The 23,771-nt window shown below is 36.7% G+C and overlaps 2 protein-coding genes across 2 annotated transcripts in view; one reads left to right on the plus strand and one right to left on the minus strand.

The window, feature by feature from the left end:
- LOC120632551 (voltage-dependent calcium channel subunit alpha-2/delta-3-like) overlaps positions 1-12,108 on the minus strand; it is a 32,836-nt gene extending 20,728 nt beyond the window's left edge. The window contains exons 1-9 of the mRNA XM_039902413.1: positions 12,076-12,108; positions 11,476-11,631; positions 9,586-9,850; positions 8,600-8,786; positions 6,688-6,819; positions 5,747-6,027; positions 2,793-3,022; positions 2,073-2,295; positions 301-441 (exon numbers count right to left, since the gene is read on the minus strand). Coding sequence (XP_039758347.1) covers positions 301-441; positions 2,073-2,295; positions 2,793-3,022; positions 5,747-6,027; positions 6,688-6,819; positions 8,600-8,786; positions 9,586-9,850; positions 11,476-11,631; positions 12,076-12,095 — 1,635 coding nt within the window. The 5' untranslated portion in view covers positions 12,096-12,108. The remainder of the gene's footprint in view (positions 1-300; positions 442-2,072; positions 2,296-2,792; positions 3,023-5,746; positions 6,028-6,687; positions 6,820-8,599; positions 8,787-9,585; positions 9,851-11,475; positions 11,632-12,075) is intronic.
- A 2,342-nt stretch (positions 12,109-14,450) lies between these two features.
- LOC120632889 (mucin-2-like) lies at positions 14,451-20,190 on the plus strand (the record flags this gene model as incomplete). The annotated part of the gene is made up of 5 exons (XM_039902928.1): positions 14,451-15,314; positions 15,980-16,004; positions 16,246-16,342; positions 17,419-18,073; positions 19,856-20,190. Coding segments are annotated over 5 exons (1,692 nt in total), but the record flags the coding sequence as incomplete, so codon positions are not given.
- Between the last annotated feature and the right edge of the window lie 3,581 nt (positions 20,191-23,771).

The following is a 23,771-nucleotide window of genomic DNA, read 5'->3' on the forward strand; positions in this document are numbered from 1 at the left end:
GTAGAGTTTTTTGTGCTCGTCTGAGGAAGATCTATGGCCATGCTTATTTCTACGAAGTATGCCATATCAGGATTGTGGTTGACTTAGGCCTAACTCCTCTTCATTTTGAGAGAAGACCCATGCCCTTTAGTGGGTCGGATGCTTGGATAATGATATCCCGAAAAAGGCTTTTTTTTTGGATGAAAGTATTATTAAGGGTTTATTGTATTAAATGTCTCTTAAAGAGTTATAAAATTAGAATAACTTTAGTTGAACAGTTGATCACTATGGTACTGATTCAAATACTACAAGTGCACCGACCAGTTTTCGCATATGCAGATAATCTCCGTACTGGCGAGTAGTGGTCAGAAACTGGTCCTTGTTACGCCGCAGCTCACTGTAGCGGTAAACTTGCTCGGCATTTTCCTTCAGCTGCCAGTAATATTCACTTCTACGAGGGTCCTGCGTTGAAATGTCACTTATACGACGTGTTAATTAAAACCGAAATATTACTTCACATGCTTTAGAGGATTTTTTTTTAGATTTAAATATATAGACAAGCCTAAGATACGGGATTTCCTAGTTTAGGGGTTCAATTCCAAAGATTTATTGTACTGAGTTTTTCTAATAAATATTTTCTATTTTCTATTTCTTTTTCTATTTCTAAGCGTCTGACTGCAAACACACCTGATGGTAAGTGATGATGCAGCCTAAGATGGAGCGCGCTTGCCTAGAAGATGCCTTTCCACTCTTGATTTGAAGGTACCCAGATTATAGGAATCGGGGAAGACGGAAGATGGGAGGGCATTCCAGGCCTTTGCGGTGCGGATCAGAAAGGAAGAAGCAAAACGCTTCGTACATGTCATATTAGTTACTGCCTTTAAGACTTATCTGTGAAACCGAAACGCGAAGTTTCTAAGTAAAGCAATGCCATAGTTTTACTTAAAGAAATCAGATATAGCCGCATGTGACCCCTATCACTTTACGCTACGCGACGTGTATCTGACGCGTCGCGTAGCGTAGGTACTACGCGCGGGTCGGTATTTATCTTCAATAGGGTTAGAGGGTAAGAGGTAAACGCTAAGAATGTTTTAAATTAGTTTGTATGGAAAAATAAATATGCTTCTTTGGATTTCATATTTTTACAGGGTGATGCCAAATGATATATACTTATTAGGTTGGGGAAAAAGTGTCTTCGCATTTTTTAAGAAAATTCAAAACATTTTTTAATATAGTTTGTTTACATTTAAATAGAGTATGTAGGTACCATTTTGTTCGATAACTTTTTGCCATCTTGTAGGTAGGGACATCATCCCATTGCTATAGAAATTTTGGGGCATCTGATCAAAAAACCGCGACAAGTAGTTTTGGCAGTCCTCTCGTGATTTTAACCTGACACTGCCTAAAGAATTCTGAAGAGACCGATCTGGACTATACGGCGGCTAAATCCGTTGTCACCATTTTTGGCGAACTCCAGTGTATTGATGACAGCACCATCTCGTAAGGAACGTAGTCGACAGTTAGTCGGTGTTTTATAGGATTATTTTTGGCAAGTGTGCTCAGGAATTATTTGATATCCGTTATAGGCCACATCTACCCTTTCGAACAGGTGATTACGGTCTGTCTGAGCCTATATTAAATCACACCTGCTTTAAGGAGCTCTATGGGTACATATTCTTAATTTAAATTCAAAAATTCTACGTTACTGAGAACTACGTTCGTTGACTTATAACTCTAGCAGGGTTCCAGACGCGCTCTGGTCTAAGAAGAGACCAGAACAAACTTAGCCGTGTTTTCTTGTTACCTCCATCTCACAGTCAATTAATATTTAGCAATAAAATAAGAGCGATTCACACCTAAACTTTTTTATTGTTTAAGTAATCCTTATTAAGCTTGTAGGAAATTTAAAACTTTGAACTTATTTAGAGACATCTCAAAAATTTCAAGCAGTAGTATTTTTATAAAATACTTAATATACGATTTCCGTTGAATGAATTACCAATTTAATGTAGCCTACTAATTACAAAAGTAGTTTTTACTTCTAATATTAATATTGTAACAGTCCATTTTATTTTAAAATTATGGGTCTGTACCTCGACATTGGCGTACACATCGCTATACACGCGCAGCCTTTGTTTTCGTTGAGCCACCAGAGGTCGCTCCATAACCCGCAGGATGTTCATTACTTGTTCCGTGACGTCAGCATGCGTGATGAGCTCGGAGAAATAGCCATCACGATCGCAGCTCACTGAATCTCCGAATAAATGAGTGTCGTCTCGCAATCCGTTGGGATCGTGCAACCACAGTATAAAAAGCCTAGGAGCGAAAATATACCTTTTTTAATTACTTAATATACTTAGAGAAGTGTATGTTTTTTTTTCATCCTCAATGTTATATCATTGTGTACTAACGAGTTGTACATTTCCTTAGTAATAGTGGAAATGTAAAAGACAACAGAGCGGCTACATAGATAGCATTTTAGATCGCGTTTTAACTCGGAACGTTATAAAATCCAGGCTTTAATCACCAAACAGTCTTTATTTTTTCTGTATTGTCAGATGTTTTATGATTGTAAAAATCCATTCAAAATAATAAATTGTACCTACTTGCAAAACTTTTCTAACGTCAAAGGTTGTCTGGAAGAGATCGCTTTTGTTATAAGACAGCCTTTGCACGCTCTATTTTATTTTCTAAGTGTCTTCTGAATATGTGTTTCTTTTTATATAATGTGTGTGTGCAATAAAGCTTTCAAACAAATAAACAAATAAAATTCTGCCACCAAGTCGCATTGTTAAGTTCTTCGCTATACACACCTTATGTGTCCCTCTGGATCGAATTGGCGCATAAGCTCCGTATAATTCTCATAAAGACTGTCAGTAAGCATGACGATAGCTTGTTGGCATGATGGTGGCCGTAAGTTGGATTCACGGTGTTTCTTCAGCAACTGCACTGAGTACTGCAGCACATCGGTCATCCATGTCTCGTTGACTGTGATTTGGTGCTTCAGCACAGCCATCATCGCTGCTGAGTTCACGTGATTGGCCTGTGAGTACATCATCATTATTTCAACCATTTATGGGCCCGCTACAGGGCGCGAGTCTCCTCCTTCTATGTGAAGGGTTTTTGCCGTAGTCTACCACGGTAAGGGTTGCCATACGTCCGGAATCGTCCGGACATGTCCGGTAATATAGGTCTTTGTCCGGAATGCGGGGAGAAAGTCTCCTGTGAAAGTCACTGACATGTTATAGCAAGCGCGGCGGATGGAAAGTAGAGGCGCTTCCCCTCACCTCTTCCCCCCGGTCTCGTTCACAGTCATAAAGTCAGCACGCGCAGGAAAAAATTTGAAAATTTACTTCGTTTATTCATAAACACGATGTTTATCAACATTAATATTAAATTTATAAGAAAGTCACGAAATCTCATCAAGTCTCCGGCATTTTCTCCGGAATTTAGATTTTATATCTGGGAACCCTAACCACGGTCTAGTGACATTTGGCGGATTTCACACGTCAACATTATGGAGAGCTCTCGTGAAGCAAGTGATGAAGAGAGCGTGCGTGGTGGGAATCGAACTCGGCCCCCTGATATTGAAGCCGAAGTCCTTACCACGGACTATCACTGCTCAGAGAGATTATAATAATTAATAATAACCAAATCGAACACGGGAACTAAAAACCACAGCTCTCACCGCTGCGTCAGAGAGGTCGTCGCAAAGTATGAGTATAGATAAATGAAGTCGTACACTGTAGAAATAGATATAGTTACTTGTGCATTATTAGTGCCGGAAGATAAAAATTACAAAATTAGCAAATTTTCCAATCTATAGATCGGCTATCGTCTTTAATAACAGTTTATTCGCTTGGTACAATCGAATTATCATTTATACGATACTTATTAAATCAATCCTTTTTGCAAGAACTGATATCATCTTACAAGTTATACTTAATGATAGTATAAGATGTAGTCGCAATAATTCCGAATCAAATAAAACCAACATTTTCATAAAGTTTTACATAGTAGGGTTATTAGACACTAGTGAGAATCAGCGTTCCACGATTTCCTTGTCATGTACCTTCCATGGTGCTGCAACACAGATCTGAAGAGATTGGCCACAAAGACGCAAAGTACATTTTAGTCCGCTCTTCTTTTTACAATTATTAATAATTAATCTAACAGCATACATGTTGTGGTAAATAAGGTTTGCGGTATTCTAATAATAATATTATTAGAATCCCGCAAACCTTGGTAATACTCGAAACCGGGAGCTTACTATTATCGCTTAAATCATTATTATTTTAATATTGTTTCATTACTACAATCTCTTTTGAGGGACGTCCGAACGTCGACGTAAGTCATATACCTACTATAAGTGGTAGCAGACCTTTTTGTGACAGACGTCGTCCGCGGAAGAAAATCCAAGCAGCATTGGTGCGTTCTGATCACTTACCATAACTGGTCTCGTTGGTCCGTCAATTAATACTATAAAAAAAAATTTGGACGGACTTTTTAAAATAATGCATACTGTTAAAGGGTATCGTTTTAGCCCTCTGAGAAAAGCCCTCTATCTCTTAGCCTATGCAAAAATACATACAAACATTTATTTTTGGCGACAAAAAAGCCGCCAGAATGTAGATTATTATCTAAGAAATGTTGAAAGTAATTCCCGCGATTTGTGATAAACCCTATACGCTCAACTTTAATTTAAACATTTTCTTGCTAGGGCGAGCTTTACTCGGCGAAAGAAGTTGCTCATAGACTCTGTCGCTGCATCTTCCACGATGAGCGCATCTGGTCGTCCTCCCCTCCTGGCCCTGACCTGGGCGTCCAGCTACGCTGCTAAATTGAGCCTGGCTGGCTGGAGTGATCCAGCGTTTGACCGTTAATATAAGATTCCGTTATTGGCGAACTTAAATAAAGGGTCATCCCAAGGTACGGAATTCGCACACAACCCATTGCCAAATCTTCATTATCACACCTCTGCCGTCAACATTTTGACCCCGAATGACCGTTCCTAAAGGGCCTGAGAAAGCACTAAGAAGTTTTGCAGCATTAAGTGCTGCAAAACTTCTTAGTGCTTTCTCAGGCCCTTTAGCACTCTTTAGCAGATAACTTGGTCATTTTAGAAGTCTTCAATCATAAAGTTCTTCGTCGCCGATTGCAAATGCACATCGGTATACGAAATCGTTTTGATTCCGAGCTTGGCTTATTTGAATAAAGAAGTTTTAACTCCAACGATCTTATCGCCCTAAGTGTCTCATTCATCAAAGTGATTCTGCCAAATTTTGAAACGTAAAATTAACTTGGTCATTATCTTAGAGGGCATGGTGAACTGGTAAGCAAACACTAGATTTGAGGAGTTATTTATAGAGCATCCATGATTTGGTTGGTTTTCAGTCTTAGATACAGCTCTTCGCTTCCAACATTAAATTTACAAATGCTTGGCGGATAAGTATACAAAATTTTTTTGAAGGAAGTTTTTCTCCACATAATCGCTTATATTCGATATCTACTACTACTACTTAATATTATAATGCTGAAGAGTTTTTTGGGTTGAACGCGCTAATCTCAATTTTCAGGCACTACTAGTTCGAATTGGAAAAATCTTTTTGTGTTGCATAGACCATTTATAGGAGCGGGGCATAAATAAAAAAATGTTGCAAAACCGGAGAAAATTACGTATGACCCGTTGTTACGTTAGTAACGTAAAAAATGTCCGCGACAGGGGCCGCAACGCAAATATGAAAAAAAAAAAATTTAATTATCTTACCGGCACAAGTGTCTCATTAAAACACGGGATGGGAGACTCCACTAGAACGTTGAAACGCAGCACGTTTACTTGATCATCATCCGTGAGGGCACTGAGCAATGCCAGTGTGAACTGCTCAGCGACTACAAGGTTTGAGGAGTTGCTCATAGAACCGGATGCGTCAACTAGGATCAGGACATCCCGAGGAGCCCCACTGGCACTCACGTACCACGGCCGAAGTCTGCAGTCGTATAGCTCTTCGCCGCCCACATTTAGTTTGTACATGCTCGGCCATAGTGCAGCTGAAATTTATGAAATCTTTACGTTACGACGTTTTTAACAATTCCCGTGGGAACCGAAAAAAACCAAGTTTTCCTGAAAAAAACCAAGTCTAGGTGCCAAAAATCAAGTCGATTGTTTAATTGGTTACGGCGTTAAATAAGGACAAACAAACAAACACAAAAATCTCACGCATACGCTTTGCGTTAAATATGAATTTAAAATAAGTGATAAAATTAACCAAGAAAAAATGAGAAGATTTGCAGAAGTCTTAAATCCATACATATATTATAAAGAAAAAATGTAATCAAGGAAATACTTTGATCTTTATATATGTAATATGGCGCGTTTCCACATGCAAGTACACTCGCGTTAGTTGTACGATTCACCGCAACTGCTTAAATGCGGTCAAGTGCGTCAGGTCAGGTACTAAGAATTTCGGTGGTCCAACTGACATGCACGTACCATTATTTACACAAGCGCTACTGACTGGGGCATTATTAGTCAGGCAGCGCTATTAGAGGTCTAATTGATGTGAAAACACACTATTTATTTAGTTTATTTGATGTTCAAATAAACTTTTTCATTTTCATTTCATTTATTCGCACATTCGCATTCATACTACCCCTCTTAAAGTTTCTAGTAGATTAATTGTAGATTCAATTGCAACTAATATGACGTACCTGGATAATGGCGTAGAAAACCTTTGGCGCTGCACATATACTGTAAATCCAATGTGGCATCCTTTGCATAGTTGTCCCGGAATGTTTTTATCAGCCCTTCAGTCCAGTATATATGTTCGATAACACGAGGATCTATAAAATCATTATTAAATAACTAGAGATAGGCACGAAGTATGTATTTGTATAATTATTAGTAAGTTTTTTGCATATAATCGGGTCTTTAATAATAATTAATCCATAATAATAATAGTGTTTATTACCATATTTATTATTTCTTTTTCAAGAATTTAGTTTTAGGCTGGCTAGCTGGCTGGCTAGTGGTTTTATGCAACTACAAGATAATCCTTGCAGTCTACATTGCTCTTTTGCACGTCTGTGTCGGTAGGTGGTAACTCCCGTCGGCTCAAAATTATTATAAGGAGCATCCACATAATCTTTAGAGCTCTTTATTTATTTATTTAATTATATACATATTGTACACATAGCAACTACAAAATACAAATTTGTAAAAACTTCACAAGTTATTTAGATATAATATTTATAGGTTACCTATAGTTATTAGGTAGGTATATTTTCATCGCAAAATACCTATGCGTTATTGTAAAATAACACATGTTACATGATTTTCTTAAGAATAGTTTTTTACATTTTAGGGTTCGCTTTTTAAGAGGCCGTTACTTTGCGGAATTCCTTGATATATTATGAAAATGAAGCTTAATTTGCTATATTCCGCGAAAAGCTGGAGAATCCGTACAGCATTATTTAAGTATCCTCACAATTATTCATTGTAAAGTCAACATCTAATGAGGGTGCTTCGTTTTCGGAGCAAAAGGTGCGTAGAGTACATTGCCTAGGGTTTGTTTGGTGAAAAATATAAAAATTGAAGAAGGTATAAATTACATCGTACAGATTCATCTGGTTTTTGCGGAATATAGCAAACTAAGCATAATTATCATAAGACTTCACATACCTTTGAGAATATTATAAAGAACTAAGGCATGCTATTTGGTTTCCTCACGATGCTTTCCTTCACCGTAAAATCAAGTTATATTTTAATTGCTTAAATTATGTATATGTCGGGGACCGAACTCGGTCCCCCTAAAAAGGAGGCCAAAGTTCTAAACAGTAAAAGCTTAAAACATAAAGATTAGTTTTACTCTTACATCGTTAGCTATATTAGGTACTTATAAAGATTAAAGTACCTAATATAGCTAACGATGTAAGAGTATGTATCGTGATCATTTGAGAGCTTGTAGTTCATTTGAAAATAGTTTACACACGATTGTAATAACAAGTTTGATATCTGGCAAATGTTAAAAAACGTATAAATTTGAACTGGCGAACTATTTTTACGTATCCAGTCGTTCCACCTCGAAGAATTTTGCGCTTAAGGTTACGCGTACTATAATAGGAACGTGGTCGAAGTTAGTGAAGTGTCCTAAAGCTTTCGCCACCATCTGCGCTATGGTTGCACCCGACCACGAACTTTATAACATCGTTGGTTATCACCAAGCGGCAATTATGCAAAAAAGTACCGGTCTGATGGGCGTTGTTGCCGGTGTAATTACATGCACGTGAGACTTAACACCTACCCCTAAGTTTTACGGGCATAAGGCGAAGCGGTGCAGGAGGTGTTCCTTGCAAGTTGAATGCGCTGCGAAGTGTTGCTTTATTAATAAGCGATGGTTTTCCACTAACTATCAGGCAGGGCATCAGCTTGGTGCGTCAATTATCACTTTAAAAAAACCGTACATTTGCAATAACCAGTAGAAAATTCAGTATTTACAAGTGTATTTCCGTCGGAGAACATCAACAACAACGTTCAACATTCAGCTAGAAAGATATAAAAATAAACACACGTATAATAAACAAGCGTTCGTAGGTACGACGTTAAAGAATTGTTTGTGCTCACCACATTCGAATACCTCGGTGGCAACGTGCACGCTGGTTTGTTCTAAAGATACTTTCGCGTCAAAGTGGGCGCTATTCACCAGAAGTACTTTATTACGGCTGCTGCAATTCAGAGGCATGTCCCATTCCTTCCCTTTCTCGTCCGGTTTTTCATCGTCTGGCGTCAATTCCTTCAATTCGTCTATTTTCTGTAAAAAGTTTTCTTAAGTAATGACATCAGTTTTTTATCTACTACAAGTTACCCCTTAATAAATGAGCTCGAAGATGGTAACGGGCTTACCTGACAGTTATATTAAACCCATAGACTTACAGTCGGTTTCTACGCGGAACGTCATTGTCGGGTGGATGGTAACTACCCAAGCCTTTCCACCAGAGAAAATACAAAAATTGTAATACTAAATTTTCCCCACTGGAGATCGAGCCCTGGACCTTTCACTTATAAGGCCACAAAGCTTACCGCTGCGCCAGCGAGGTCGTCTAAATCACCGGGTTGCCAGGGTTGTCTCTAGTACTAACAGCCTATTTGAAGTTTGGGTAGCATGTTGCATATTACACTTTCGGTTAATAAATTCTTAGAAGATTGACGGCCGAGTGGCGCAGTGGGCAGCGACCCTGCTTTCTGAGTCCAAAGCCGTGGGTTTGATTCCCACAACTGGAAAATGTTTTTGTGATGAACATGAATGTTTTTCAGTGTCTGGGTGTTCTGTATATTATTATTTATATGTATTTATATATATTATTCATAAAAATATTCAACAGTCATCTTAGTACCCATAACACAAGCTACGCTTTCTTTGGGGCCGGATGGCGATGTGTGCATTGTCGTAGTATATTTATTTATTCATTTATTTATTCATTTATTTATTATTAGTATGACCCTGTTTTTCGAAAAGCTCACCAAGTCATTAGCCCTGGTTTTTATAACTGCCATAGTCAGTCAAAGCAATTTCATTACAAATAAAATTAAGATGTTTGATAAACACTTACAATACTCCTAGTGAATGTATAGTCAGAAGGAGGGTTTTCCTTCTTAGCTGCCAATTCTTCTGCCTTCCGCATGATCGCTTCTGCGGCCCTGCCTCGCCTTTCTAATAATTCTTCTAACGCTTTTGCAGTTTTCTCAACTATGGCAGTTCCATTGCGCACTTCAATCTTTATATCAGAAAAACCCTTTAAAAGTTCTTCTGGCCGCACCGTCAGATTTTCGTTTTCGTGTAATATGTTTGATATATCTCTGGCCCAGTCTTGAATTCTATAAACAAAAAATAATTACAATTTTTTTTTTCACTTGCTTATGAAATTAATATGCTCGGTGAAAACGTTATAAAATAGCTTTTACTGTTCTTGCGTTTATTGCTACTTACAAAATTGTTTAATCAATAATTCTACTTTAAAATGTAATTAATAGAGTTATCATTTTTTACTATTCAACTAAACCGGGCCGGGCCATAGTTGACCAGAACTATGGCCTGTTATCTAGAGCGGGCAGTTACCTTGGCCAACGAATTAGTTTGGCCATCCAGAGGGGCAATGCTGCCAGCATCTTAGGAACTGTGCCTCGCTGCGGTGGTTTCGAGGACGTTTTAGATTTTATTTAGTTTTTAAATAGTTTATTTTAGGTTATAGTTATGTGTTAATAAAAATTATATTTTAGAGATAATCAAATAAATAATTAATAGAGTTAATGTTTTATTTCCTCGTAATCGAAGCAAATATCAGAGTGAATAACTTTGTTATAAAATTTTTAGTGGAGAATTCTTGATCTTGGATAAAATTTCTGTTTTATGCACTAGTTCAAGCAATGAGCAATGTATAATAGATTGTAAATGAATGCTAATGATAAAGAATTCTTTGAACAATTAATAATCATCAACACAATACCGGCCCTTTACAGTGAGCGGGTCTGCTCCCACAATGAAAAGGGGTTAAGGCCATAGTTCTGGTCAACTATGGCCCGGCCCGGTTTAGTTGAATAGTAAAAAATGATTACTTATTAATTTATAAAGTAATTATATGAGACGAATAGGGTTTGGCGGAGTTATGACCGTACAGATAAATCGATTGTGGTGGTAAGTAACATTGATCGCAGTTATACAATGGATGAAGAATGAGCGAATTTGAAGGTCCTTTGGCATTTAGCCTTGCCCTCTCCAGAGCAATTGCACACCCCGAGGTACATAGGACGCAGACGATCTTTGTATGTTTTTATTCCACTTCAATTTAGCATTCGACTGCTTCATTTTTAATTAGTACCAGTCACCTGTAAGTTATGAGTACCTACAAGGGGTTTGGCAGTTATATTAATTCCATACGTCAGTTTCTACGACACGGCCATACCACCATACTAAAACAGAAAAATACGGATATAATAATTTCGAAATTGCCCGTGCGAACCCAGGGTCTACTACTGGAAACGCCGGTCTACGCCAGGAAAGTTGTCATTATTATAGCACCTGATAATAATCAATTTATTCGTACCAGCAGATTGGTTAACACAACGTTTGGTAGGTTATCTTCGTTCCCAAGGCCTGTGCTTAAAAATGGGGCCGTGACCGGGCCTCTAAAACAATTACCCAACGACTGTTTTGATGAGGACTCGATTTTTTTTAATTAAAAACAGTCTGAAAATCGCTATAACTGACTTTAAATTAAATTAAACAATACATTTTAACAGTTGGTTAGGCAGCTTCAGAATAAGTTTACAAACTTATTCTCCATACAGATTTCCACTGTACCTACTGTAGCTCCATACAGATTTCCTTTTCGCTATAACTTTATCATTATTTAGTTTTTTTTTAATAGGTTTATTTTATTTCCGAGATTAAATATAAAATTTGCAACGACACTATTACAAAACTTTTAAAATGGATTACTTACAATTGCAGCGTAATCGGTCTCAACATATTTTTCTTTTTCTTCTTCGGCGGATCATATCCGATTTGAGAGACATTTGCGATCTTTAGCGGCACACTGTTTGTTTTACTCTTATTCACTAATAAATGCCCTTGATGCTCCTCCAGGGACTTCTTGATACTACCAACGGAATTAATTTTAACGGACGCTTCTATGTTAAATATCAATTTGCAAAGTATAATTATGAATAACCGCTGCGTGGTGTGACAAAACATTTTTTAGCAAGTTTAATACTTTTTTGTAAGGACGGACATTTTCAGCTTAGTAAAGAGAAGTGGAAATGTAAGGCGGGCGTCGATTCCGCTCGCTTTGGGCAGACTCCGCAACGCATGGGGCGCCCAGACTCCCGCCGTTGCGGCGCCAGTCTCCCCTTGCCAAAGAGAAACTTCCCTGACCTATATATATTACGAAAACATGACAAATGTATACGGAACTCCTATTATTATAGGATTTATTATAAATGATTACTTACAAAAAAATTATGACGTCAAAAAAACCTAAAAAAGTTAGACAACGTTACTATTAGATAATTATTACTAGACATTATAAATCTTTTATACTTACCAACTAGTTAGGGGAATCATTTTATGTGATCGGTTTTTTTGTATATGAATTAATTGTATTTATCAGTATTCATTATATTTTTAGTTGTCCTTTTGATACTGAAACATAAAATACGTACAAACAAAAATAATCACTAATATGAATGATATTTACAAAAATCTATGACGTCACAAATACTAGATAAAGTTACTATTAGATAAAATTATACAAGATATTAATATTTTTGATATTTACCTACCAGATAAAATAGAAATCATTTTTCGTGATTGATTTTAAGATATTAATAATTCGTATATATATTTTTTAAATAAACAAGCAAGGAAGTTTACAAAAGAGGTCAGCTAACACTCAGATTTTGCGTTATTTGAGACTAAAGTAATTGCTATATATTTAAAATCTTCTTCGTCAGCGAGAACGAGCGCGAGCGCGAGTTAATCGAGAAGCTAGAATAGAACTGATGCTAATAAATTAACATCATAATAATCGTGCCTAGCTTTATACCTAATATTGTTTTACGTGGTATACTGAGTTAGTAAGTTGTCATTATTTTAGTTGATACATTCATACATCCATCCTCACATATTTTCGCATTTATAATATTAGTAGGATGGTACGCAAGCATTCGATCGTTGCCCCTTCTGCCTTGCGACTTATTACTTCCTGTGATTTGTGAAGAGTTATGTACTTTATCTCTGAAAACGTTTATCAGATCATTATTAAAATAAGACAAAACATGCTTGATAGTATACACTTTCAAATTAAAAAAGAATTATTAAAATCGATTCAAATTTAACGGAGCCATGAAGTAAAATTAAAAAAACTTTTCATCCCATTTCCCACAAGAAACTCTGTTAAGAAATTGTTTATCGGAAAAAGGATTCTATATGTTGATCCGGAATGTCAGCTTCCACTATACCAAATTTTATTTAAATCCGTTCAGTAGTTCTCACGTGATGCCCGGAGAGAATTAAAACTTAAATAAAAATCTATTTTGGACCCAGTATCGATTATAAAGCATCCCGCAGTCAAAATTTTCAAAATATATCAAATGTACAGAAATCTTCTAGTTACAGTTTTCTTATAAGTATAGATAAAGCTTGAAGAGTGTGTTTTTGTGTAACGTTTGAATGAATCTCTGAAACTATATGTATTGTTTGAACTTTTTTGCGCTTGACAGTCAAGTTCTTTAAGAAACTTAGAGGCTTACGAACAACAAAACGAAACGTCCTACCCTAAAATTCGAACCACGATATATTGTATAAATATTCATTCGTTAAATGAAAATTTGTATCGAACCAAATTTGTTGTTTACGGACTAAATTAGCTTTGAATTGAATTGGTAAAAGAATACATGAAATGAAAAGAACGCAGGTGAAACTCCGGGATTCAGTATGCTGTATAAAAAACATGTTAAAACTAATTCATACATAATGGCAAACACAAATTTCACTATGTTCTCAATATCGTTTAGATCTGTTACACTTTTTAATTTATTTAAAGTGCTTTTGGATAGTTTGTTATTCGATTATCACAATTGATTAAGAATCGATAATATATTATACACAAATATAATTATTTCTACGAGATCTAGATTTTAAAGATAACGCTTTTGATTAATTGGATCGAGATATATAATATGGCTTACCGATTTGATTGTCCATTATTCCAAAATACATAACAGACATGAAAGGTAGGTTAAAATGTAAAGTGAATATGTGTTAACAGTGAACAACTTTGTGCTAAGTGTTTGCAGTTCTTATTATTGTGTTTAACCATTCTAAGGGCGTATTTTTAAAACGCACTTCATGTATTTTTTTACAATTTTTTTTTAATTTAAAATTTAAAAATCGTTTGTTGAGAGCCTTCTTGATGCACTTTTGAAAACTAGTCTGTTCGTAATGACTCTAACACCGTTGTGTAAGCCAGATTCGTCTGGCAAACATCCGGCTAGAAACTCAGCAGTTCCGCCTTTTATAATTCTATCCTGTGAGAGTAACAGCGAATCCGTCTGCTTCCAAGAAACCTTGTCATTTAGCAATTCATCAAGTGTATATATGTAACAATTGGACGTAGAGTAAAATGGATTTATGTGAAAACGTTTCAACCCTTAAGTTACAGGAAATGTAGATGAAGTGACTAGACAATTTACTGTAGACTAGTTTACAATTTTAGAACGAAATTGTCATTTCAACATAAATATTTATATCCTCAAGTCATACTTCAGTACGTATTTATTTAACGCCCTGTGGCATCCAATTCACAACACATGTTAAAATAAAGAGTTGAAATGATAAAATCGTTTTGTAGCTAAATTTGAGATATTGTGTATTGTAAAGTTTTCGATTAACCAAATCGAATTTTAATTCTTTTATAATATTACAGCTTGCACGGTGTTTCTGGCCCTCATCGCAACGACCGTCGCGTCGTCCTGGCCTGATGATGTGTGTCCCCCGGAACAGGGAGAAGACTGGACAATAGAAAAACTGTTGCGTCATGACGATTGCGATAAGTTCTACATGTGTACATTGGGAAAACCAGTTGAGCGTAGATGTCCTTCTGGGCTTTGGTTCTGCTTGGCAGCCATGAGATGCGAATGGCCTCATTTGGTAGACTGTGAAGACCGAAATGTACCTACAACAACTGTTGCTGGTGCAACGTCAACAACACCAGTTCCAACGACCACAACAACCACGACTACCACACCGGCCCCGACTACAACAACAACTACCACAACAACACCGGCTCCTACAACGACAACAACCACAACAACTACACCTGCACCAACTACGACAACGCCTACAACGACGACAACTACTACGCCGGTACCAACGACAACCACTACGACCACGACTACACCGAGGCCTACAACAACGACCACGACTACACCGAGGCCAACAACAACGACCACGACTACACCGAGGCCGACAACAACTACCACGACTACACCTAGGCCGACAACAACCACCACGACTACACCAAGGCCAACAACCACAACTACGACTACACCAAGACCAACAACTACAACAACTACGACGACTACTACAACACCGGCACCAACGACAACAACGTCAACAACAACGGCCAAACCCGATTTCAGACCAAATGGATGCCCAGTTGATCTTTTTATTCATTGGTTACTTCCACATGAAACTGACTGCACTTTGTTCTACTATTGCGTTTGGGGCGAAAAAGTTCTACGTAGCTGTCCAAGTAGCCTACATTTCAATACTGTACTTCAGGTTAGTTAATATATTTTATAACTTTTAAACATTTGCAACAAAATTTGGATTTATGCATAGCTTTTGAATGTTGCAATTCAAATTCTATTCATAAATCCAAATTTAGTTTTGACGAATTTTAAACCTGGGTGAGCATGAAACGAGAGAACGAACTAAACTATCCGACTAACGGTGTTTTGTAGCGTAAACAAAACATCTTTGCTTTTATTTTACAACCGTGCTAATGCCGTAACAAATAATCCCGCAAAAAATTCTTTAAATGAGGTCTTTTTAAGTTTAAGGGCAGTTTAGAAAAGGCTCAAGATAGTTAATTAAAACTTATTTAAGTATCAAATTTATGAATGCTAGAGCGAGTTTGTTTGTTTTGAAAAAGAAAAATGCGCTTTTCATTAAGGAAAAAAGCATTGTACTAGGCTTCGGCCGTAGCTAGTTACCACCCTACCGACGAAGACGTGTCGCCATGTGGATTAACGTTCTGATACGATGCCGCATAGAAACAGATTACAGATATAAGTTTAATATAATTGCCTATCACCTGACAGATGAGTGCCATCTAAGACCGTAATAGCTAACTTGTAGTGGTTATTAAACACTGGCCATTCTGGCCAATTATTATTGAATGGTTTGTTAGAAGATAAATGCATAACTTGACAATTTTTTTCCAGGTATGTGATTGGCCCAGAGATGCCGGTTGTACCTTACCAAATAGACAACTTAATTAAAGAAATATGAATGGATCAAATGGTACGCGTGAGCCATGATGTTACCTCATTATTTTGGAAAAAATATTATTGCTCACCAGAAAAATAACCCTATTCATAAGAAACAAAGTATTTATTAATTAATTCTATAATATAAATAATGTAATCTTGTTTTTTCTTTAAAAATAGAAATAAACTATGATAATAAACCCAAATTTTTTATTCATTAGGATACCCTTACCCAATGCAGTTCTCACTATACGGAATCGTCATTAGATTGTTATATGGAGGGTGCGGCTGCTGCCAGTGCCGAGCAGGCCAAGAGACGTAAATGAAAATCTTGATAGCAGTTTCATTTTGTGCCTTTTTGAGTAGTAGGGGCTCGAGCTCTCAAAAAGGGTTAACCAGTAGGTATACTCACCTTATACTAGTACATAGACCTTTAAAAATTGGCCAAGAAATTAGTTTGGGCATTCAAAGGGGCAATGCTGACAGCATTATTTATTTAGTTTTATTTTGGCACTGAGGCTATTTTACTTTTTTTTGTTTATAAATAAAATTACGTCAGTAAACTATATAAAAAAATTGATTTTAACTAATCTCAAAATTATTAATTAGTATTTTAGATCAATCGTGTTGTAATAAATTAGAATCAAGGGAGGCGTATCGTACGGAGTAATTGAACACAATAATCCTTGGCGATAAAGAAAGTGATAGGAAATAGATAAACACATCATTATTTCTCATAGTCAAGCCTCTGAAGCTTAAGTCCTTGATTAATTGAGTACAGTTCAAAGTATATAATATGACTGCAAAACATGTTGCTCATTACTGCAATTCAAAACAGACATGAGAGGTAGGTGCATTTCAAGATTTCTAAGATGAGTGTTAGGTATATTGATAAACAGTAAATAGTGGCTTTGTGACAATTATTATAAGTGTTATAAAGATATTGTGAATGCCTGATCATAGTGAATGTTAGCACTGGTTTTTCGGTTTTCTCCCGTTGTCATAAAAAATTACACAAAAGTCTTTTGTGTGCACCGCAAATTAAATCAAATTTTATACTTTTTGTGGCAGAGCGGTGAGAGCGGTAATTTTAAATGGGAGGGCCCGGGTTCGATCTTTGGCAAGGGTGATTTGGGAAATTATATATATATAAAACCTGTTAAAGGTTTAATATAACCATTCTCCCAAAAAGGTTAACCTGTTACCATTTTAGACTATGTTGGCATCAAAACTTACCAGCAGTTAAGTTTGCAGTAAAGGGCTAACTTGTAAAATAATTAAAAAAGAAAAATATTCAATCGACAGTCACACACCGGTGCATCTTTCCACTTATATAATATACTCAATCACAGAAACATTTTAAGATGATTGTAAATTTTTTAGGTACAATAAAGCAACGCCTTAAATAATCACTGTTTTTCAGTTGTCACAGTGCTTTTGGCTCTAATTGCTTCAACAGTCGCCTCGTCTTGGTATGAGGATGTGTGTCCTCCGGAACAGGAACACGACTGGACAATAGAAAAACTGTTACGTCATGAGGATTGCAACAAGTTCTACAAGTGCACATTCGGGCAGCCAGTAGAGCAGGATTGCCCTGCTGGACTATGGTTTTGTTTGAAAAATTGGCGTTGCGAATGGCCACATTTGGTTGATTGTGAAGATAGGAACGTGCCTGAAGAAACAACTACCACACTAGAGCCGACAGAAACTACGACCACCCCACAACCGACAACGACGACAACAACCACCCCTGAACCAACAACAACGACAACAACAACAACTACTACTACTACCGAACCACCGACAACGACAACCACCACTGAAGCAACGACAACAACAACAACTCCAGAGCCAACAACAACAACTACCACTCCAGAACCAACAACAACAGCTGTACCCGGTTTCAGACCAAATGGATGTCCAGAAGATGTATTCGAACATTGGTTACTTCCCCATGAAACGGAATGCAACTTGTTCTACTATTGTGTTTGGGGTAAAAGGGTGCTAAGAAGATGTCCCAGTAACCTTCACTTCAATAGAGTAATTCAGGTTGGTAACTTAACCAAAGCTATTATATATTTTATTTGTGGCTCATATTATATACAAGCATATGGCAGTTCTCTTCATTGCCGACTTTGTGTGCATCCACCCTTACACACAAATAACAACAAACTTTTACAGTAAGGGTAAGTAAGTATATACTACAGCTAAACAGCCGAATTCTTTTGCTCACTTCATTTGCTTCCCCTTAGTATATTAAAGAGTTTTTTGATAGATATTCTTGAGATCTCCGGCTTTTTATCCATTTTGTATGTAGTAAATACGCCCTCGTCCATTCAGGGCATTTAAGTGGGACGTACAATTATTATGGTTTATCAGACAGATTAGGTTTATCAGCATTATCCGCTAGATATATAAATTATCACCCGTGTAGCGGAAATGTATTCAGTTGCGAAGCTATAAATCAATTTCATGACTAATGGTAGCGATTTACGCATGTGTTTAACAGGGAAATTTATATTTTACCAACTTCCTTTTTTCCGATTGCGACAGTAGGAGGTAATGAAGTTAGTAGTATTAAAAGTTTTTGTGATAGAGCCCATCCGGGAAAGCACTACCGTCATGCTTATTTCTACATGGGCAGGAGACAAATGTCTCCCCGGGGAAAGGATACAAATTTATCTTCTCCCAGCTATATCAACTTTCAGAGCAGTGGCGCACAGGTGGAAATAATATCCAAATAACATATGTGTAATAATAAACGGGGGAAACTTTTCCTATTCCATGTTCCCGTGCTTTGGCAGGTGGACACGATAATTATATCCTTTATCAGGGGATATAATCGGGAGATATAATTTTTACTCCTGCCTAAGCGTAATTACAGACACATGTGGCTTAACACCTACGCCTCAGATTGATGTACACAGGTCGAAGCTTTGTAGGACGTGTTCCTCTGTTTAGGTATAGTTTATAGTCACTAAATACATAACAGTAATTAAAATTCAAAGTAGCTATAACCAGACGCGGTATTTACGAAAAAAATAATTATAGTCAACGAATTTTGTTTAGTGGAGTTGAATAGGTATTCGATAATACTCTTTTGGTTTCTCCTACCATTTTCTTAAAAAAAGATTATATCAGATCTAACGGTAAACGGATTATAACAGATAACGGTTTAAAGTAAAATTGGTTAGCAACAATTCGCACTTTTTTCAATACTATCTACTTATAATAAATCTATTAATAACGTTCTTATATATATATATATATATAAGAACGTATATATATATAAGAACGTTATACATATAATCGCATAATGGATTTCAACTTTATTAAATCCCTCAATGCAATGACAAGATAGCGAAAACCGTCTTAAAATCCAATTAAACCCCGAAACGATAATAAATTAACAACTCTTAAAATTCTAAATCACGACTGCTTAGCGAGCGAACTATAAATAATAACTGAAAAGATAAAAACTTCTCTATGAAACTAGTTATTCAGTAAGATAATATTGAATAAATACACCATTGAAATTATTTAAACAGATAGAACAATACAAGTATATCAATTTATTCATGTAAATCAACAGTGCCACGGCGAAAGCCAAAATCCAAGAATCAAAATAGTCGGCGGTTAATGTGTTGATACATTAATGATGAAGATAATTAATGCAGAACACAGCAACTTTAATCAGGGGGATCCGCGAGTAGGACAAATCGAAAACTAAGAGTTTCACTACTCTACCTTAGCCTTTCTAGACAAGAGACCAGTGTCCAGCTATGGGAAATTAATTCGGCTAATGAGGATAACGATGAATTTTTATTGCAGGTGTGCGACTGGCCCGGAGATGCTGGTTGCCAAAGCATAACTTCGCCATAAGACGACGTACGCCTACCAAAGAGTTCTGCTGCCCTAGTATAAGATTTCAAGTTAAAGAACGGAACTGGTGGTGTTACTTTAGAGAGTGGCATAAACCGGGTTCGGTTACAGTATGCGACGGTGCAAATAGAAATATTTTTTTTTACATTTTTGATGATTTAAAAGATCGACGGGTAACAATAAATACATTTTATTAAATTGTCTTTCCATACACTGTGGCGGAAATATCAGTATAAATCAGTAATAATAAAAAAAAATTACATAAACAGAAATAATCATTAAGATTTTTCTTTTATTTTATCCCAAATTGTTAATATAAATAAGAAAACCACACTTCGTTAGAGGAAACTTTGTATTTTTTTCCTAAACTTCTTAAACTTTTTTTTCTAAAAGAAATGTAACTGAATGTGAAAAGTAGAAAGGTAATAATTTAGTCAAAAATATGAAAAAATAACCTCATGACTTTTTTTCTTTTTTTTTTGCTGGGAAGAACCGCATCGATTATTTATTTAATATTTATTAATTCCTACATTTAATAAATAAATTTACTACGACAATGCACACTCGCCATCTAGCCCCAAAGTAAGCATAGCTTATGTTATGAGTACTAAGATGACTGTTGAATATTTTAATGAATAATATGCATAAATATGTTTCAGCGGAGTATCATAACAAAGAGCTCTACTCGTATACACTAAAATAAAATTATTTTTATTTTTATGCATAAAACTTTTTAATTTACGGTATTTTTGCATAGCTGCGAAAGCCTTAGCATACCTTGCAGACCAAGCTCAATATAATTTTTTCTTATCTTATGCATCTTAAATTTACATATTTGATATTTCTTTCAAGTGTAGTTCCAAAACTCATGGAAATATGAAACATTTTAAAAAATGCACTTAGAATTATCTCTTGTTTAAAGTGCCTCATTGTAATATTGAACTTTTAGTCTTCTCCGTTTGGCCTAGACAAATTGGGGATACGGGCCTCGAGGCTAAACCTCTTTGAATTGGCTTTAGCTGACATGGAGGTAGTCTGATCTTGTATGGTCCAGTTGTCATATCCAATGCGTATCGCCTTAACGTTGGAGCTCTCGAGGCAGGGGACGCCCTTTCGGTGGTCTCGATTGAAGCTGAGCTATTCCATGGAGATGGCGGACAAACTCCTGTCCGGATAAATAATGTATTAAAGTTTCCCCCGTCTCATTGTAATACCCATATTACAATGAGACGCTTAAACAAGAGATAACTCAGTGCTTTTTATTCTTTTTATATTTTTATGAGTGTTGAAACTACACTTGAAGAAAATATCCAATGTACAACATGTAAATGAAAACCCAAATATTACTTCACATATGTTAAAGGTACATTATGTACTGTCTCTGATACTTATCTGTGAAACCGAAAAACCTAATAGTTTTTGAGTAAACTGCAATAATTTTTACTAAAAGAGATCAAAAACTGCCACACATGCAAAATTAAAATCATGTGACTCCTGTCACTTTATTAGGTACGCGTCGCATAGCGTAGGTCCTATGCCTGTGTCGGTCTTTTATCTTCAACAGGGTTGTCATAAATAAACACTTAGAATATTTTGAATTCGTGTCTATGGAAAAATATATATGTTTCTTTTGATTTAATATTTTTACAAGGTGATTCCTTATTAAATATACTTATGCATCCTTCAATAATATTTCGTTATTCTGTTAAAAGTTGTATAAATTAAAAAAATATATAATGACAAAAATATGTTGAGCTTGGACTCCGGAAAATTATATGATTTTATACACTTTTATTTACTTTTTCCTTTGCCTGTCGCTTGTTTTATGGAGACGGGCAGGAGTATCGAGGGAAAATGTCTTAATCTCACGGGATATTTTTTTGGATACAAGTTAGCCCTTGACTGCAATATCATTTGCTGGCGATGCAGACTGTTAACCTGCTACCATCTTAGGCTGCATTGGGTATCTGAAATTAATACTATGCAGACAAAGTTGCTGACAACTACAAGATTATTAAAAAAGTTAAAATAAATATGAAACCCGATTCCAATCGAAAACGGAAATCTTCCACTAACAGTTTTACTACAGGTTCTAAGTACAGTACCTACCTAGATATATATATAGATTCTTATTTACTTTTTAAAATAAGTCAATTCATAGGATTTATTACAAACAACGAATTTATTAACTTGTAGCAGTGGCGTGCATAGAGGGTATGAACTCCTATGTTCATAGAGGGAGTATATTTTTGACGTGACAACGTCTTATAAATTGGTTTGCCGGGTGACACTTCAAGAAACTGCGTTACGCTCCGCTCACGTTATGCGCTCACAATGAGAGCGAGTGAGAGGCACGCGTCCCTTCCACTCGGGCATGGTTAGCCCGCCTAAGAGCGAGAGAGACAGACATAAAAAGTAAAAGGCACGCGTCCCTTTGTAGTAAACGCTGTTTCATTGTACGCAAATGTATTGCAAGTTATTGTATGTATATTTGTATATAAATACGTATGTATGTGTAAAGGTAAAAATAAAATTTTGTTAATATGAAATTCAGTGCGAGATTCTTTGTATAAATTAATGTTTTAAATATAATTCTTTGTATAAATAAATGTTTTAAATTGTTACTATTATTTCATCCTTCTTCCTACTATACGAATGAATATTCACATTAAAATTATTTTACCACTCAAAGTCGTTGTCACGTAAAACTTTCGCCCGTATACCGACTTTACAGGCAACCAATTTTTTTTTTTTTTTTTTATTAACGATAGGCCAGCGTTTGACGACAATCATGCCCGTTAGAAAGCAATGATGAGGTCTAGGTTGGAGCACGCTTGCCTAGAAAAAGCCTATTCACTCTAGCCTTGAAGGTACTTAAATTATACGTGGCAGGAAACACAGTTACCGGGAGGGCGTTCCACATCTTAGCGGCACGTATCAGAAACGTGGATAAAAAACGTTTCGTGCGTGTTGATGGGATATCAACCACATAAGGATGCCACCGCTCTCGGTGTCTCGCTGTTCTGTGGTAGAACGAGGAAGGGGGAACAAGATTGTGAAGTTCCTGAGCACACTCACCGAAGTATATCCGGTAAAAAACCGATAAACAGGGACCATTGCGTCGGTGCTGGAGACTATGTAGTTTCGCCTGCGTTAACGAATTGTCGCCTATAATTCTCCTGGCGCGACGATCCACCGAATCCAAAGCTTCAAGTTGGCAGAGCCACCCCACAGGTGACTACAGTACTCCATGCTTGTTCGCACTTGAGCCTGGTACAGTGCGAGGCGTTGACCTGGCGTGAAGTACCGCCTAACCTTATTGAGGATACCAAGTTTTTTAGCTGCCACTTTGGCTTTAGACTCGATGCACTTGCCAAAATTGAGATTGGATGAGATGTTGACACCCAAGAGCTCAATATGGTCGCTAATTGGAACGGATACACCCCGGAAAGTGGGAGCCAAGCTGAAAGGGCTCTTTTTTGCGGAAAATAAACACGACTGCGTCTTGGCAGCGTTGAACCTAACCAAATTGGCGTCACCCCAATCAGACACCTCTTTTAGAGTCAAGTTAATACGCTCCACCAAGGACTCTCTATGCTCAAGGATATCATTAGCACTGGCCCTAGGGCTGGACAAGTACCTCTCCGTAACGGTGCTGTCATCAGCGTACCCAAAAAGATTGGGATTCAAAAGATCGTTGATGTGCAGCAGAAAGAGAGTAGCGGAGAGGACAGATCCCTGAGGAACACCGGCATTGACAGCCATGAGGTCAGAAGAGTGGCCATCAACAACCACTCGAAAAGACCGTTCCCTCAAAAAAAAACAGAAAAAAATTTTCAATTCCTTGATTACAGCGATTTCAGTT

This window comes from Pararge aegeria, chromosome 20 (assembly GCF_905163445.1).
Source record: "Pararge aegeria chromosome 20, ilParAegt1.1, whole genome shotgun sequence".
In the NCBI taxonomy this organism is placed as follows: Eukaryota; Metazoa; Arthropoda; class Insecta; order Lepidoptera; family Nymphalidae; genus Pararge; species Pararge aegeria.